Source organism: Leguminivora glycinivorella, chromosome 20 (assembly GCF_023078275.1).
Source record: "Leguminivora glycinivorella isolate SPB_JAAS2020 chromosome 20, LegGlyc_1.1, whole genome shotgun sequence".
Taxonomy (NCBI): domain Eukaryota; kingdom Metazoa; phylum Arthropoda; class Insecta; order Lepidoptera; family Tortricidae; genus Leguminivora; species Leguminivora glycinivorella.
This window is the reverse complement of record NC_062990.1, coordinates 2020881-2039595: the sequence shown is the minus strand read 5'-3', so window position 1 is coordinate 2039595 and position 18715 is coordinate 2020881. Positions and strand designations below refer to the sequence as shown.

Sequence of the window (18715 nt, the reverse complement as noted above, 5' to 3'; positions counted from 1 at the left end):
CTACGTATTTTCGATTAATAATGTGTGTCATTTTTTATTTATTTTGGCCACCGAAAACGCTGTCAGCGATGAATTGACGTCATGGAATTCGAACCTTACTGCATGTCAAAACAATCACTGACATATTGAACTTTATGTCTTCATACTTAAAAAGTCAGAAAATGTTTTCGAATAGAATGACCTCATGCATAGATAATCTATGGATTAACACGACTGTGTTGTTTTCGCCTGACTACGTAAAAGTATACTTTAAAAATATTTTTTGCTGTTTTTAAGTCATAATAAAATATGGTAATATTTTATTTCGGTTAATTGGACAGTGCTTAATCATATACGACAGACTAGCGATGTGCAAGTTGCGGAAACATTAAAAAAAATCTTAAATTTCTTGAAAAATTCACGAAACTTTCACGAAAAATAAAGGGAATTTAAATTTATGAAATGGAAAGTTTCCATCCATACAATTGTCCATACAAAGTATGGAAATTTTCCGAAGTTTTCCTATGTGAAAATTTCAGAATTTTGGAAACTTTCCCTCAGCACATCAGTAAGACAGACTTTAAAAAAGGATCAAATAGCCTATTTCAGATTAAAGTGATTTTGAAACCCTGCATGAATATAAAAGGAAATAAATACCATTAGATACCAAGAGTGTTAATTTTCAATTTTTTTTAAATATTTTTATCGCCGGGAACAAAAATATACATACCAGGTATATGTAGGGCTAACATGGAGATAGCGTCTTCGCACAGCATGGACCAACCACGGATGTCCGACAATTTGAGCGCGTGCACTTGAAGCGACTGGTTGGGGACCTGTGAAACGAAAAATTAATAAAATAACATTAATTTTAGTATCACTCACTGCAAAAAAAAAAAAAAAAAATCGCCTGGCAACCCTAGCCACGGTAAACATTAGGCTCTTCAATTATATTAATTAAAAATAGTAAAAGTGAACATTCAAGTGCACAAACATTAGATTCAAGTGTAAAATAGTGTAAATGTGAAAAATTAACGTTCTCCCTGCAAATAAATAAGAACTACGTAAACTGTGACCAAACACTTATACGAACCGCCAAACAAGAATTATAACTGTTTCATACGCTAACCAGTTGCAAAATTAGTGAAGCAAAGATAATACTAAATAACTACGTGCATATTCAGTTGGTATCATATAAAATCAAGAACATTTCAGTGATAAATAGTAAGTTCCTAATACTTATTTCTGTTGGTCATTTAAATTCAAACCAAGTTACGAAATGTAAACAATCCCTACGACCAATCACAGAACATCACCACAGATAACGTGGATGCTGATAAGCAATAATGTGTCAACCCACACGCCAACCATTTTGAGAAAATGGCGTCTAAAGATTTTTTCTCATTTTTTTGTGTTTCTCTTAAAAAAAACTGTTTTTATATAGATTGTTGTGTTTTTCAGCTATAATACGTTCAGTAGTAGTGATTATTGTAGCTTAATTTCAAAACAAACTTCAATTTGACGAAATAATGCCCTTTTCTTTTATTGCGAATTGTTCGACGACGTCAAACTTTTTCAAGACTGTGTTATGATACTTAACCCACTTTTGCTAATTGTTTAAAAATATCTATGAGTCTTAAATAAACATGTTAAAGCACATAAATTGTTGTTGTAAAATACTCTACCTATGCATATTTTTAACTTTATAAGTGTTAAGTAACATATCAGTCATGGTCACTTATGTTATTAGGTATGTAGGAATCAATACATTATTTATTAATCAAACCTTTTAATGATTTTTCTACTCCCGAACTGTTATTCGTCATTTACAGGATTGTGCGTATCGAAAAAACTGAAAACGCATTGTTTGGTTCTGTAATCATGGCAACGCATTGCATTAACGATACTGCGTGCGTGCGCGGAAAGGCTTTGGGCAGCTGAGCTGACAGTGCAAACCTTTGCAATACAGGAAACAGTGTGAATTTCGCGAGAATTATTTAAAAAAACTAATAAAAACTAAGTGCATGGTCGTTGTAAAAGTATTGTATGCAATGGTGTTTAACTGACTCCAAAATACTCGTGGAAAGTACGCCACTCATATTTCTTGACCTCCTTTAAACGCCTGTTGAATAAAATACTATAAATTAACTATTAGAGAAATGATCATTTCTAGACACATATTTAAATTATCTTTTTCAACAAAAAATCGTTACAAAAACCAAATAATCATCTTTTAAAAAAAATAAACTACTTATCTAAAATATACAACAAAATATTTTTTTACGCTAAGAAATAGACTAAGTCATTTAAATTATGAATAACTCATGACTTGTACAAGAACAAAACATAAAATATCTTTAACAAAAAAATATACTACCATTCAGTAAGTATTCAAAAATCAAACAATATTTTTATGCATACATTAACACGTCTTAATGTAATTAGTAATTATAAAAAAATAGTAGCTTATATTAGATTTTTATATAAACACGCACTTGTAAAAAATGTTTGCAAATTATATTAACGAATATGTATATTCATGACTTAAAATGTTCAATTTCGTACTGAATGTACCATTCATGTGCAAATATATACTAATGGACTAAGTCATAACTTATTCAAACATAAATTAATATGAACAGTTATATTTTACAATATAGTGTCATGGTACTTACACCAAAAACGAACAATTTATGACCCGAATATAATTTAACAATAATGACTTATGTTTTATAACACGGGTCGTAGCATAAAACAACGAATAAAATATCATTTTGCAATAATCATTCAAGTCTCATAGTGGGTAACTATGTCATTTTTTGCGTTTTGCAAGAATGAGTCAAGTGTAAAAAAATCGTTGAGTCAACCCTCTTAACACATTATTGTAATTTAAATATGTCTTCTGCCAATTACTATAATAAGTTAAGGTTCTTGACACATTAATGCAAAACAGGCAACACACGATAAAGGATTTGTGTTAACCTATTTTTTTACTTTTGGGATAGTGAAAATTTTAAAAATGAAAAGGTAATTTTTGCAAATAGAAGTTTAAAAATCCAGCTATAACATGGCATTAAAATCTCATTTTTTTAGTTTTTGTGGGTTGACACATTATTGCTTATCAGCATCCACGTAACCTTTTATAAGCCGATGGAACAGTATCAAAGTTGGCAGCGCCATCTCATCATTATCGCACGAACTGTTTCAGCGCCATCTAGTGACCTAAAGGAAGATCTATGTAGCACGTCACTTCTCAGTTTTCCTGCTTATGCGCTATTCGCCAACAGAGGGCAGTATCCTCGAAATAATTTGTGGCTGAGAGCTATATGGTCACTACTGAGTTTATACGCTTCTCGCCAATAGAGGGCAGTATCGTCTAAATAATTTGAGGCTATCAATATTATACGATAAGTTGATAACAAAATGGAAAAATCCGGAATATGCAGCGGCTGTGTCACAAGAATCCCGCACAGACGCTCACTTGTGTGCTCCGTTTGTAGTACGAGGTACTGCTTAAACTGCCTGGAACGTTCTGGACTAGGCGGTAAGCGCTTCACTTTGATGACCATTGACGACAAGAAAAATTGGAAGTGTCGAAGATGCTGTGGCAAAACGAATCTTAAACAACCTGGTACTCCTATACCCAAATTCACATCTAAATTACCGCGCCCAGTACATTCACCCACAGATACCTTACCCTTCAAGAAGCAACAGAAGCCCAGTGCAAATACCTCAATACTTACAAACTTGATTTTAGACAGCAGTGCAACAGTCAGTGAGCTAGGTGACACCTTGCCTTCAGCCGATATAACCATCACGCCAAACAAACTAGCCTCAAGTACTATAATACGAGGCAGTTGCGAAAAAAGTAAGAAATCTAGCACTCCCCTTCACAGTCAGACTCTGGACTCTCAAGTACTATCAGAAATTGATACATCAGATGACACATTTTTTTCACCAAATAAACCGCTTAACAGCAACTCCACTCTAACAAATAGTGAGGAATGTTTAAACGGCACTATGAACTACGTTGAAATGCAAAATACAGTGGCTCAGCTTAAGTTGCAAGTAAGCACTATGCAAATTGAATTAGACACTTTTAAATTAGAAAAACAAGAATTACTTCAAAGGAACGATCAACTTTTGACAGAAATTAAAAGCTTAAAAACCATATGCCAGAAGTCACCAACCGAGAGGTGTGATACAATAATGACCAATACGCGGTCGTTGCCTTCTTCGCCTAGTAAGAGCTCAAATACTGCCATTAACTACAACACAAGAATACAAGACTTACAGAAAGAAATAGCACGACTAGAAAACCAACTTCACGAAGTAAGAGAATCGAACACTGAGCTAATGTGTCAGTTAGATAGCTTGATGCAGCAAGTACAGATTACCAAGCCGACGACTACAGTTCTCGAAAATAGTACTACTTACACAACAGCAAACACCAGACAGATATGTGTTATTAGTGGCAATAGTGAGAAGCATACGCGAAGTTTAATAATGAACAACTTCGACAACGACCAAGCCTGCCATTATATCTTAAACGGAGGAAACATCACCACATTACTTAACGGACTAGAAAATAAAGTGGCAAACTTCACATTGAATGACTACTGCGTATTGTTTATAGGCGAATCGGATTTCAAAACTACGCAGGACTATACATGTATAATTGAAACGCTAAGAAACAAATTAGAAACCGTACAGCATACAAATATTATTTTATGCCTCCCTATATTTAAAATAAACAGATTTGCAAGTATATTTAACAAACGCGTCGAGGCATTCAATAATCTTTTGTATCTGGACAACCTTACATATCAGTATGCATACATATTAGATAGCAATAAGTATCTAGACTATACTCAAAAAATGTTCTCAGTGGTCACCGGAAAAATAAATAAATGCGGAATGACAACTATCATAAGAAACTTAAATACACTTATTGCAGATATAGACTGTTCGATGTCTAACTGTCACAGCTCGAAAACACAAAAGGAAAAGAAGTTAACTGTTGAAAACTACCTAGAAGACACCGAACAAGGGCAAAATAACCATATTTTTTTTCGTCCCTAAAGATCAACCTGCAAATTTTCTATTACTTCACCAAAATATTGCAAGCATACTATAAAAACGTGAATTACTAGAAATAACCTTGTCAGAGATGCGAAATAACGGAAAAGATCCAGATATAATTTGTTTAACTGAGACATTCGTAAAAAAGGGATGTGAATCTAACATTAAGTTAAAGGGTTATAAACTAGCCTCTAACTTTTCTAGAAAAAAAAACAGAGGAGGAGTTTGTATTCTGACTAAAATAGGAGTAGAATCTAAGGAACTACCTTTCATCAATAATCATGCCCGTGAAAATAGTTTTGAATGTTGTGCGATAGAGATACCTCACAGTCAACTAATCATAATTGGCCTGTATCGTACCCCAAACTCAGATGTTAATGTATTCTTCGAAGAACTGGACATAATCTTAAACAACCTGACTAGCAAAAAGGATAAAAAGGTAGTGTTGACTGGGGACTTTAACATAAACACAATCGTACAAAATAAAATTACCACCCAACTCAATGATATTATAAAAATGTATAATTTAAAGAGCCACATTACAAAGCCTACTAGAGCCAACTCATGTATTGACCATGTTATAAGCAACATCGAAAATGCAGAAGGTGAACGTCTTCCGTTAGGTCTGTCGGATCACGAGACAGCGCAAACCTTAAATATTCCAATAGAAAAAAAATGTTTACAGCCGATTGTAAAATATATAATTAAAAGAGACTACAGCGCCTATAACGTAAGTAAATACCGCGAATGTTTAAAATCTTTAAGTTTCTCTGAAACATTCAGCTCAACAGATATAAACGAAGCTTTTAATTCATTTAACGACTTAACGCGTTTGTTTTACGACCTTTGTTTTCCATTTGTTCGATGTAAAGTCTCAACTAATCATAAAACACCAAAATGGATAACAAAAAGTCTTAAACTCAGTTGTAAATACAAACGCACCCTACGGTTTCAATATTATAAAGACAAGACTCCAGAAAGTAGACACAAATACAAATCATACTCTAAATTACTAGCTAACTGTATAAATACCTCCCAAAAGTTACAAAATCATAATTTCATTCAGAGATCTGCAAGTAAAAGCAAAGCATGTTGGAAGATTATTAAGGATGATCCAAATCAACACCTTACAGAGAAACATATAACTGCAATAAATAAAGACGGTCATACGATCGAAAACCCTACTCAAATAGCAAATGAATTTAATAATTACTTTATTCAACGTACAGACAATAATGTGAGCTCTACCTTAAAGAACACTAATTCAAAATACATAAATAATACCATTTTTCTAACTCCTGTCAGTCATAATGAAATAAAACACATAATAAAGTCACTTAAAAATACAAATTCTACAGGCTATGACGGAATATCAACAAAAATATTAAAATCATGTGTTGACGAACTGGTGCCAGTTATTACCTATCTAGTCAATTTATCATTTGAGGTGGGCTGCTTCCCAGACACTTTAAAGTTATCCGTTGTCACACCAGTGTTCAAAAAAGGAGACAAGTCCATAATGTGCAACTATCGACCAATAACACTAATTCCAGTTATTTCCAAAATATTTGAAAGAGCTATTCATACACGAATCATGTCATTTTTAGAAAAATATCAGATACTTAAAAAAGAGCAGAACGGTTTCCAAAAAATAAAAGCACCACACTTGCCACTTTCAAACTAATAGATCAGATCGTCCGAAGTGTCGATAAAAAAAAGCCAACAGTAGTAGTTTTCTTTGACATGTCAATGGCGTTCGATTTTGTGTCACATGAGCTACTAATTCAAAAACTTTATAATCTTGGCATACGAGGACCAACTTTGCAATGGCTTAAGTCATACTTAGCAAACAGACGGCAATGTGTTGAAATAGGAAGCTCCAAAGATGCCACAATAACCCGCCATAGATCTTCATTCATGGAAAATCATCTAGGAGTCCCACAGGGTAGTGTTCTGGGACCACTACTTTTCTTATTATATATCAATGATCTACCAGATATCACCACTCACCAATGTACACTTTTTGCAGATGATGTATCAATTATAATTACAAGTAAAGATGATAAACAGTACAATAGTGATATTAATAATACAATCAAATCAGTAATAGAATGGCTTACATATAATAATTTATCAGTTAACTTGAATAAAACCTTATACATGCAATTCCATAGCAGACAAAATAAAGATAAAGATTTAAATATTAAATACAATGATACACAAATAAAAGAAGTAGATACAGCTAAATTTTTAGGCATTACTATTGATAAACACTGCAATTGGAAAAATCAAGTGGATACTGTGTGCGATAAACTAGTTAGATTCACATATGTTCTTAGAAGACTGCGTAGCATTTCAACATGGAGCACACTCCTTATGGCATATCACGGATACATAGCGTCCAATTTAAGGTATGGCCTCCTTCTATGGGGAAATTGCAGTGATGTAAATAGGGCATTTGTAGCACAAAAAAGATGTTTAAGAACAATGTGTGGGGTACTTCCGTGGGATTCATGTAAACCCTTATTTGAAAAACATGAAATTTTGACACTACCATCCATGTATATATACGAGGCAGCCATTTTTGTAAAAAAGAACCCAGATTTATTCAAAAAGGCCATTGATGTTTACCAAAGAAACACACGATTTCCGGATAAACTTGTACTAGATTTCATCCCAAACAGTTCCCTTTTTACAAAAAATAGTTATTATTTATGTATGCAAATATTTAATGCACTTCCTGAAAATCTTAAGCCCCTGCCTCTGAAACAATTTAAATTCAATTTATATATATGGCTGAAAAAACAAGTGTTTTACTCTATTAATGAGTTTCTACAAGCTTAATAATAGTAATAATGTTAGTATAGTTATAGTTTTAAGTACCTACCCAACCTATGTCTTGTCCACTTATACAAGCAATGTATTTTAGATTAAGACCACATTTTGCATGCCTAACCAGCAAATATGTCACTGTACAGGAACCTTACCATTGTCACCTTGTTGTACCATATTTTTTGCAAATAAAGAATTTATTATTTATTATTTAATGCCACAGTTTCGTTTTCTTTCAACCCCTTATTTGCCAAGAGTGGCACTGAAGCTTTAGTAGTTTCATGTGTTCTGCCTACCACTTTATGGGATACAGGCGTGATTGTATGTATGTATGTATGTAATTTTAGTATTTCGCTGTAGAGTTTATGTAACAAAAAAATTCTCTAGTGTTTGCTTTGTATATTCTCACATCAGCTTTTAAAAATAATCTTAACTGCTACAGATGCTAATTTAATCTTTAAATAACCTAACCTAACCACAAAATTAAAATTATGAAAATACCTCCGACCGCGACATAGTAGACCGATTTTCATGTAACATGGCTAAGAACACTCCCGACTAACTCAGCTTTCAGACAAAAAAAACTAAATCCGAATCGGTTCACCCGTTCGGGAGCTACGATGCCACAGACAGACACACACACAGACAGACAAACAGACAGACAGACAGACGCACACACAAACTTATAACACCCCGTCGTTTTTGCGTCGGGGGTTAAAAAAAATTAATTTGACAAATTACCGTTTTTGATGAAAGGATAAGGACCTATGCAGTCTGATCTATTTTACCACCTAAAAGAAATCCTTTGCGGGAAAACTAAAAAGCAAGCACGATGACATCTGGTATTTGGAGTCAAAACAGTAAGATGTAGTATAAGCAACGCTCATGACTGGATGGGATGGCTGAAGTTGCAGGTGTCCATAACCTACAGCAACTGATTACTATTAGGTAGCTATATTTTTTTGCTACCGCGTGGTAGAAAAAATAACTCTTGCAACGATGACTGATTCTTCATCAAAAACTAACATAAAACCAAATTTCTAGTTACACCTGTACATTCACAGATTTTAACTATCGAGCCGTTTAGAGGTCAAAACAATTTCATTGTTAAGCTATGAAGTGTCCAGTATAAAATGGGCTAGAAGTGAATAACTTTAGGGAATTCTAATTAACACAAGTCAAATTATATTCTATTGAAAATATTTCAACTTGTGCTATCTTAAAGTAGTCACACCACTATATAACTATAGGGAAACTCCACTTCAATTTAACTATAGGGAATATCCACGCAACTCCAAAATGGCTAAAATATTTTTATTTGTAATCTTTATTGCTAAAAAACATACATTTACAAAATACTTCTAAAATTTATCGTAATTTAATAGTGAAATTTAATTTTCAAAAAGTGGCTTTTTTAAATTCCCGCACAAATTGTCAAAACAACGTGACGTCATGAATGTCATGATACACCTGACGGCTGTAAGTGGGAGCGAGAAAGAGTCATTCTTTTCTCGCTCCCACGTGTGTCTACCAAACTCCACTAGATCGAGCGCGCCAAAATGGCCGCGTTTAAATTGGCCGTAAATGATAGTGGTTTTAAATATTTTTTCACCACACCAACTGGTAATGGCTTTCTTTGCTATTCGAAAACAGATAGCAAAATTGCATTTTATCCACAAGGGGGCAAAGTAATTTCATACAAATTTTAACTCGATGTCTTAATCTGGCTGCTAGATTTTACCTATAAATGATGATTTTGAATCATAAATATTGAATAAATTGATGGATTTGACTTAGTTTGACGTTTTATAGTCAGTATTTTGTTCGTGTTGGTGTGGTGAAAATATTTTTTCAAGTTTCCTAGTTTATATTTATTATTAGTAATATAATAACTACGCTAGGTTGACGAAGAAGTATATAATAACTAAGTAGAATAGTACAAAAAAAAATCATGAAGAGTCCCTAAAAGTCCGTGACCGCAAAACAGTGGTAAATAATCTTACCCTAGCCCACTGGTGCGGCTTTAAGCACTGTATCTTCAGCCGCGGCGGGAACTGGGGTGTCACATGCTTGTCGCTCGTGGGCAACACGGCGGCGCTGAGCGGCAAACTCGTGGTCGAGCGACCGAGCTCGATCTGGAGGATTTCCTTGGAGGTCGCTTCTACGAAGATGGCTGGGAAGAGCTTTATTTCCGGCTCCATCTGGGGACAATAATCATGTCAAATTAAAATTGTGTTTTCCGTTGACAGATTAGAATAACCATACCGAAATAAGTAAGCCTGAATCTTATACTTTTAAACGAGCAATTCTTGTATATTTATTTATTTATTTATTTATTTATATATTTATTTACACTGACGATCTCGGAAACCGCTCTAACGATTTCGCAGAAATTTGTTATGTGGGGGTTTTTGGGGGTGAAAAATCGGTCTAACTTATCCTTAGGTCCCGGAAAACGCGAATTTTCGAGTTTTCATGCGTTTTTCTTCGCGCGCCATCTCGTGTGCAGTAGTTGTACTGTTAAGACAGAATTCTTTCGGTCGATGTAAGTACTATTTATTGCAAACACTAGATGGCGACACAGGTCAAGGCTAAAACGAATAGAAAATACACTATTTGAGTTTTTGTGGCGAAATGCGCGCCATCTCGTGTGGAGTAGTTGTGTTGTTAAGGCTGAGAATTCTTTCGCTCGATGTAGGTACTATTCATTTTTGAACTAGATGGCGACACATGTCAAGGATACGAAACAGAACCGAGCGAAGCTCGGTTGCCCAGATATTAGTTCATTATATGAACAAATAAATACTTTTTTATAGACTTAAAGATGATATTTTTAATGTTAACTGGATGAACAATTGAACATGCTTTGCCTTACCTTTAGGTCCCTCGACCAAATTATTTCCCTACTATGTACCATAAATTCCCTGCTTGAAATATAACTGTGCAAAGCGCCAAAATATTCACTATTTTTCAAGAAATCGTTGTTATGGTTTTACAGTAAGGTACAGCGGCGCAATTCTCGACTCGGTCAATTGTAACTGATTAATTTTTTTCATTATTACACTGTGATGTTGAGTTCTACATGTATCCACTGAACATGCCTACCATATGTAACCGGTGGATACTCTATTTAATAATGCAAACATTGTAAAACGTTGCAAAAATGGACCAGTAACATTTACCCCCCAGTCGAGATTTGGCCCGCTGTACCTTATGTATGTTCTTTACCTTATATTTAAAACAAAATACAATGCCAGCAGAAGTCTCAACGGAGCATCCGATAAACATGGCCTACGAGGCACTTTTCATCCCGTTTGCCTCGACCATAACTTATTATAGACAATACATTTATTTAAACTTACACGATTATTAAACATAATTAGTTTTAAAAATCGGGACTTAATCGCGTATGGCTATTTAATCGTGTAGTCATACGCGATTAAGCTCCGATTTTTAAAAATTACTTTTATAGACAATTCTACTAAAGGCCTTCCCTTTAGTAAATTGTAATTATAACAGAGTACCTTACATTTAAAGCTGGTATCTTTCCCGTCACAGGCCCAAGATATAATGCACATAGAAGTCTCAACGGCCGGAGCATCCAATGAACATGCCTTGCGAGGCACCTTTCACCCCATTTGCCTCAACCATAACATATTATAGAATTTACTAAAATCAGTATCAAAAATTATGTTATATTTTCGCAAGTCGAAGATACAATGCCAGTACATGTATCTACCGAGCATCCAATGAACAAGCCTTGCGAGGCAATTTTCACCCCGTTTGCCTCGATTATAACTGTTGTTAGACTAGGAGTATTGTTACCTTGTACTTGAAGCTGGTATCCTTTCCTTCGCAAGTCCAAGATACAATGCCAGTAGAGGTATCTACCGAGCATCCGATGAACATGCCTTGCGAGGCACCCTATACCTTATTTGCCTCGACCACAGCTTATTATAAAGCACTTTGCTAAACTGAATAATAAAAGACTACCTTATACTTGAAGCTGGTATCCTTCCCCTCACAGGTCCAAGATACAATGCCAGTACATTGTATCTACCGAGCATCCTATGAACATGCCTTGCGAGGCAATTTTCACCCCGTTTGCCTCGATTATAACTGTTGTTAGACTAGGAGTATTGTTACCTTGTACTTGAAGCTGGTGTCCTTTCCTTCGCAAGTCCAAGATACAATGCCAGTAGAGGTATCTACCGAGCATCCAATGAACATGCCTTGCGAGGCAATTTTCACCCCGTTTGCCTCGATTATAACTGTTGTTAGACTAAGAGTATTGTTACCTTGTACTTGAAGCTGGTGTCCTTTCCTTCGCAAGTCCAAGATACAATGCCAGTAGAGGTATCTACCGGGCATCCAATGAACATGCCTTGCGAGGCAATTTTCACCCCGTTTGCCTCGATTATAACTGTTGTTAGACTAGGAGTATTGTTACCTTGTACTTGAAGCTGGTGTCCTTTCCTTCGCAAGTCCAAGATACAATGCCAGTAGAGGTATCTACCGAGCATCCGATGAACATGCCTTGCGAGGCACCCTATACCCTATTTGCCTCGACCACAGCTTATTATAAAGCACTTTGCTAAACTGAATAATAAAAGACTACCTTATACTTGAAGCTGGTATCCTTCCCCTCACAGGTCCAAGATACAATGCCAGTAGAGGTATCTACCGAGCATCCAATGAACATGCCTTGCGAGGCAATTTTCACCCCGATTGCCTCGATTATAACTGTTGTTAGACTAAGAGTATTGTTACCTTGTACTTGAAGCTGGTGTCCTTTCCTTCGCAAGTCCAAGATACAATGCCAGTAGAGGTATCTACCGAGCATCCGATGAACATGCCTTGCGAGGCACCCTATACCTTATTTGCCTCGACCACAGCTAATTATAAAGCACTTTGCTAAACTGAATAATAAAAGACTACCTTATACTTGAAGCTGGTATCCTTCCCCTCACAGGTCCAAGATACAATGCCAGTACATTGTATCTACCGAGCATCCAATGAACATGCCTTGCGAGGCAATTTTCACCCCGTTTGCCTCGATTATAACTGTTGTTAGACTAAGAGTATTGTTACCTTGTACTTGAAGCTGGTATCCTTTCCTTCGCAAGTCCAAGATACAATGCCAGTAGAGGTATCTACCGGGCATCCGATGAACATGCCTTGCGAGGCACCCTATACCTTATTTGCCTCGACCACAGCTTATTATAAAGCACTTTGCTAAACTGAATAATAAAAGACTACCTTAAACTTGAAGCTGGTATGTTTCCCCTCACAGGTCCTAGATACAATGCCAGTATATTGTATCTACCGAGCATCCAATGAACATGCCTTGCAAGGCAATTTTCACCCCGTTTGCCTCGATTATAACTGTTGTTAGACTAAGAGTATTGTTACCTTGTACTTGAAACTGGTGTCCTTTCCTTCGCAAGTCCAAGATACAATGCCAGTAGAGGTATCTACCGAGCATCCGATGAACATGCCTTGCGAGGCACCCTTGGCTCCGGCTGCCTCGGCCATAACCTCATTGTATAGCTCGTCAGCGCGTACCATGTAGCAGGACTGACGTTCGACACTGAAAACAAAATGACATTGCTTTTGAAAACTGTGGCTACTAGAGATGGGCCGAATATGGACTTTGCCGAATACGAATATTCGGCCGAACATTAGGATACGCCATATTTTTAAAGCGGATGTTAAGATTAAAACTATTAAATGATTGATAATCATATTCTCAACTCTTAAACTACGATTTTTTTACTTTTTTACAAAACAATTGTATTTATATTTTGACGGATAGGTAGGTAGGGATATCTTTTTAGTAGTTCCTTAGAAAGCTACTAAATAGGAGCTTATTATCCAATGGAATACGTAAATATTCGGCAATGCAACCGAATTATTCGGCCGAATACGAACATTGAAAAACTTACCGAATATACCGAATATTTACCGAATATTCGGCCCATCTGTAGTGGTTACAAAAGAGAGGAAAATATATATTGTTTTACAAACTTGTACAGAGAACCGATAAAACTGGTGTCTACTCCATGAGCCGTGCTCTTAAATTATGATAATGGTTAGATAGTTGTCAGCCTTAATTAGAGACGCACAAAAACCTATATAACTCCGGGAGATATTTTTTTCAACGCTAGCTAAAATCGAATACAATTCATGGCAATGCGCATGTGACACCCCTTGAGTTGCAGGCGTCTATAGGTTACGGTGACCGCTTTCTATCAGGCGGACCGTATACCTGTTTGCCACCGACGTGGTATTCAAAAAACATGCCAGTCATTATATTTTCAAGATGAACAAAGTCTTCGTCAACATTTTAAAATAAGCTTTCCTAATAGAAGGACCTTTTACCATCTCTGTGCTACCAACGGTAGTATGCTGTAGTGCAGGAGGAAATAAGTAATCTAGAAATGCCTCGCTCGAGGCAAGCTAGCCACAAAAAATCGAGATATCGTCACCCTAGTTCACAATCGTACTAATTACGCGGAAAAAAATGGTTGTAATAAAGATCTTATGTTTATGTACCTACTAAGGATACTACTTAATTATAAGTACAACATAATTTTTGCCATAATTAGTACAACTGTGAACTAACGATATTTTGGAGATGTATTTTTTTATGCGTTATGAGTCTACTAGATATTAAACCGAAAGAGAATCGAGTATTATAGAGAGTTACTGTCGAAGTAAAATGTGTAATCACAGTGCATAGACTGCCATCTCTTGACACAGGCTTAAAACTTTTGAACATCAGTTTTGACAATTTGGCCCATATGCTTAGCTTGATATGTTTTAAAATGTCAAATATTAATATTAGCGCCATCTAGCTGAGCGTACTCCAAAGTTGTAATGCCATCTAGGCCACCGTACCTTTTTCTGAATAAGAATAAGAATAGTTTATTTTCTAAAGGTTTTACAATCTTTAGTTACCAGAGGCCCCCGCACTAGGTTACACCTGTATCGCGGGGAACCAATTACAATTTTGTATCTGAGTTTCGTTAGGTACATGCAAACTATATCTAAGTTAACACAAACATAATTATATTAAGGCTTATATTCAAATAGACTCACTAGAATTACAGATTGAAAGGTAAGTTGTTAAGTGACTCTATACAAAATTGCTTCTGTCTCTATGTAACTCAGTGACTGGAGTAGTTTAAAAATCGTATATTTGGCCTCATTTACACTACTGCCTTTTATATCACAGTACTTGAGAATAGCGTGTATGGTACTGAGGTACCTACGTTTTTTTCTTAGACTTTATCTGTCTATACGGAGTTATATATGTCTTTGTTAAACTAAAGGCTTACCTCTCAATAACCCGGTCATAGTCATCGGTGATGATGACGGATGATTTCATGACCTTGCTCTGATTGAAGTCACGGGAGTGTAAGTGGTATTGAGTGGTCACCCAGCCGACGTAGAGATGTGTTGGGTCCTGACCGGGGTATACCCTGGAATATAGAAGAATGAGATAATATTTAACGACAATGAAGTTACAGCCAAATAGAGCGTGTATTTAAATGTTAATCAGTTTATCCCGGTAAGGGCATTTTATTTGTGATGAGCACAGATATTTGTTCCTGAGTCATGGATGTTTTCTATGTATATAAGTATTTATATATTATATATATCGTTGTCCGAGTACCCACAACAAGCCTTCTTGAGCTTACCGTGGGCCTCAGTCAATCTGTGTAAGAATGTCCTATAATATTTATTTATTTATTTTATTTATCCTGAGGGCAATCTGTAATGAATGTTCCTATAGTCATAAATTAAATATAACAAGATCATACCATCCCATAAAAATGCCTTGTTGCCACCGATTATTTGTAGATTGGCATTAAGTGTCAATTGCGAGCCGTAAATCTATGTCAAAAGTGACACTTAACGCCATCTACAAGTATAATCGAAAGCTACAAGACATTTTTTTTGTGGCGCCATCTATGTGTGGTGGAGTGTAAGCGCGGTCTTAGGCGGTCGCATTTTAATGTATGGGATGGTATGATCTTGTTATATTTAATCTATGCTATAGTGTACAAATGTATATTTATTAGTACTTGGAGTTGGCTGAAATTTGTCTCATTTCGATGTATCAAGAGTGAGATGGAGATAGTAATAGTACAATACACCATTACTTAAGCTGAAATGAGATAAATAATCACCTGACACCGTAGAAATACTCGTTGATAAGCTTAAGGCATTCAGAGTCGAATATTTCATTGCCGACCATCTCAGTTTGAGCTGCTGCGAGCGTGCTGGTCGTCATCTCCTTTCGACCTTGCTGGGGGGTTGGCACTTGGAGGTTGTTGAGGTTTGTCTGTGGAAAGAAATTTAGTTTAGAGTTAGGATTCAGAAGTATAGACAAGGTAGGTACTTTATCTAACAATAAAAATTACCTTACTGACTATTTAAAGTCCGTAACAATTACTTCGCCTAAATAAGCTATTACCACTCAAATTACAATATCTATAGATACATATAATCACGCCTGTATCCCATAAACGGGTAGGTAGAGCACATGAACTACTAAGTTTCAGTGCCACTCTTGGCAAAAAGGGGTTGAAAAAAACCAAATTGTGACATTGCAGTGACAGGTTGCCAGTCTATCGCCTACGCCACAATTTAACCCATATCCCACAGTCGACTTCTACGACACCCACGGGAAGAAAGGGGGTGGTGAAATTCTTCACCCGTCACCACACGGGAGATTACAATACCTATATATATATATTGACATCATTTTGGGACATTGATAGTCTTCTCCATTAAAATGGTCCTTTCCAAAAGTAAATAAATTACCGTTTTTTAAAACATCAGTTACCATAGAACTTTTCAGTAACTATGACAATAATTAATTACAGCATTTTCAGGAAATCATAGCTCAAATTCTGATTTGGTAACAATGATCTTGGAGCCAAATTTTAAATAAATGTACAATATCGAATTATCATACTATCAACGAAAAGCCGGCAATCATAATAACTTTAATTAAAATATTCCATAAAACTGAAGACTTGACATTTCAACACAGTCAGAAGTGATGAAAAGACTCCAAATAGTGTAGGAAAGTATTCGTATCGTCTCTAAAACAGTTGATAAATAATAAAAATAGAACAGAGCTGTTAAATAAAAGAGAAAACATCTATATTAGTAACCACACACTTCACAAAAGGAACTTACATTGCCCTGGTCAAACAAGTACGGCTTGCTTGCCCGGCCGTAGGTGGCATCGCACCTTGTATTCGCCTTGAGATAAAACAAAATTAAACAAAACTCACACACAGAAAAACTCGGGGTAACATCTCAGTGGTGGTTAAACTTTTTTCCTTTAAAAATAATACGATTTGATACAGCAAAACTTGAACTGTAACAAGCTGTGTATAAGACTGTTAAAACAGTACTCACATTGTCGTATAGTATGAATTTTTTGAAACGAACGTTTCTAAACAAAGGTATTGTTCCTTTTGTGTTGAGCGGGAGCTTCTGTATTTGCACGCGCTAAGACAACAAGAAGCAACTGTATCCTGATAATTGTAAGGTTCAAATCTGTGCAGCAGCAAATTTGAAATAGATTATTTTGGAAATGTGAAGCGATAGACCACACCGCTATAGGTGCGAAAATACAGCGCTTCTAATACTTTGATACTTGATGGTGTAAGTATAGTACATATAGTTACGAGTATAATAATCATCGGTAATATGTCAGTCGGTATAATAAAAATAACACGTTTAAATAGCGAAACTGCCAGATTAAAAGGTTGATAAGCACCTGGCACCTTAAGGTGTCATCGCAAAGTGACAATAAACACTGATAAGGTTCTTCAATCTGACCGTCATCGTTATGTTTTGTTATAAATACGGTTTACGGTTTGTGTAGTTATTTATGTTATTTTATGTATCAAGACTTGTACCTAATATTTATGTAATTACTATTTATATATTGCTATATACAATTGTTGATTGTTAACAAAATCATTAATAATAATAATAAATAACAGGGTGAATAGCGAAGAGTCTCGACCAACATCTTAAGAGACTCTCGCTAGGTGGCTGGATCAAGGGCCAGATGCAGAAGGCGGTGATCTTGGACACAGCGCGGATAGTTCGACGGTTCCTCTCTCTGCAGCCCTAACCACCGGCAGCTTGGGCCCTGCCCCGCTGCTGGCGGCACCCTAGGTTAGGTTTTTTATAATGTGTTTATATGTGTTTTATATTGTTTTGTAAGTGGTTTTGTATTTTACTTTTATACTCATATTATAAACAGCCTAGCCTAAGATTTGAAAGAAATAAAGAGAATAATAACAGTGATAATATACGTGTTTCATTACTTACAGCACCACCACCAAGTATCAAAGTATTAGAAGCGCTGTATTTTCGCACCTATAGCGGTGTGGTCTATCGCTTCACATTTCCAAAATAATCTATCTCAAATTTGCTGCTGCACAGATTTGAACCTTACAATTATCAGGATACAGTTGCTTCTTGTTGTCTTAGCGCGTGCAAATACAGAAGCTCCCGCTCAACACAAAAGGAACAATACCTTTGTTTAGAAACGTTCGTTTCAAAAAATTCATACTATACCATGTATGTTTCATAATTCATAAAGTAGTGTAGGCAAATGTATTAATATACATAATTATGTTGTAAACCACTGTGTGATTTTATTATGAAACTTTCTTACGCTCGTTTTATAAAACCACTAGCATGTTCTAAGTTTATTGTTCCTCTTATTATGTATAAATAAATTACGACCATAGGACGTATTAGGAAAAGTTTAACTTCCACCAAA

General features: G+C 35.7%; 1 protein-coding gene across 1 annotated transcript in view; it reads right to left on the bottom strand.

Moving 5' to 3' along the window:
- Positions 1 to 18715, bottom strand: part of LOC125236899 (ryanodine receptor) — a 302209-nt gene that overhangs the window by 133071 nt on the left and 150423 nt on the right. The window contains exons 35-40 of the mRNA XM_048143817.1: positions 17107 to 17172; positions 16089 to 16243; positions 15234 to 15377; positions 13306 to 13483; positions 9897 to 10094; positions 710 to 815 (exon numbers count right to left, since the gene is read on the bottom strand). Of these exons, the coding sequence (XP_047999774.1) occupies positions 710 to 815; positions 9897 to 10094; positions 13306 to 13483; positions 15234 to 15377; positions 16089 to 16243; positions 17107 to 17172 (847 nt within the window). The remainder of the gene's footprint in view (positions 1 to 709; positions 816 to 9896; positions 10095 to 13305; positions 13484 to 15233; positions 15378 to 16088; positions 16244 to 17106; positions 17173 to 18715) is intronic.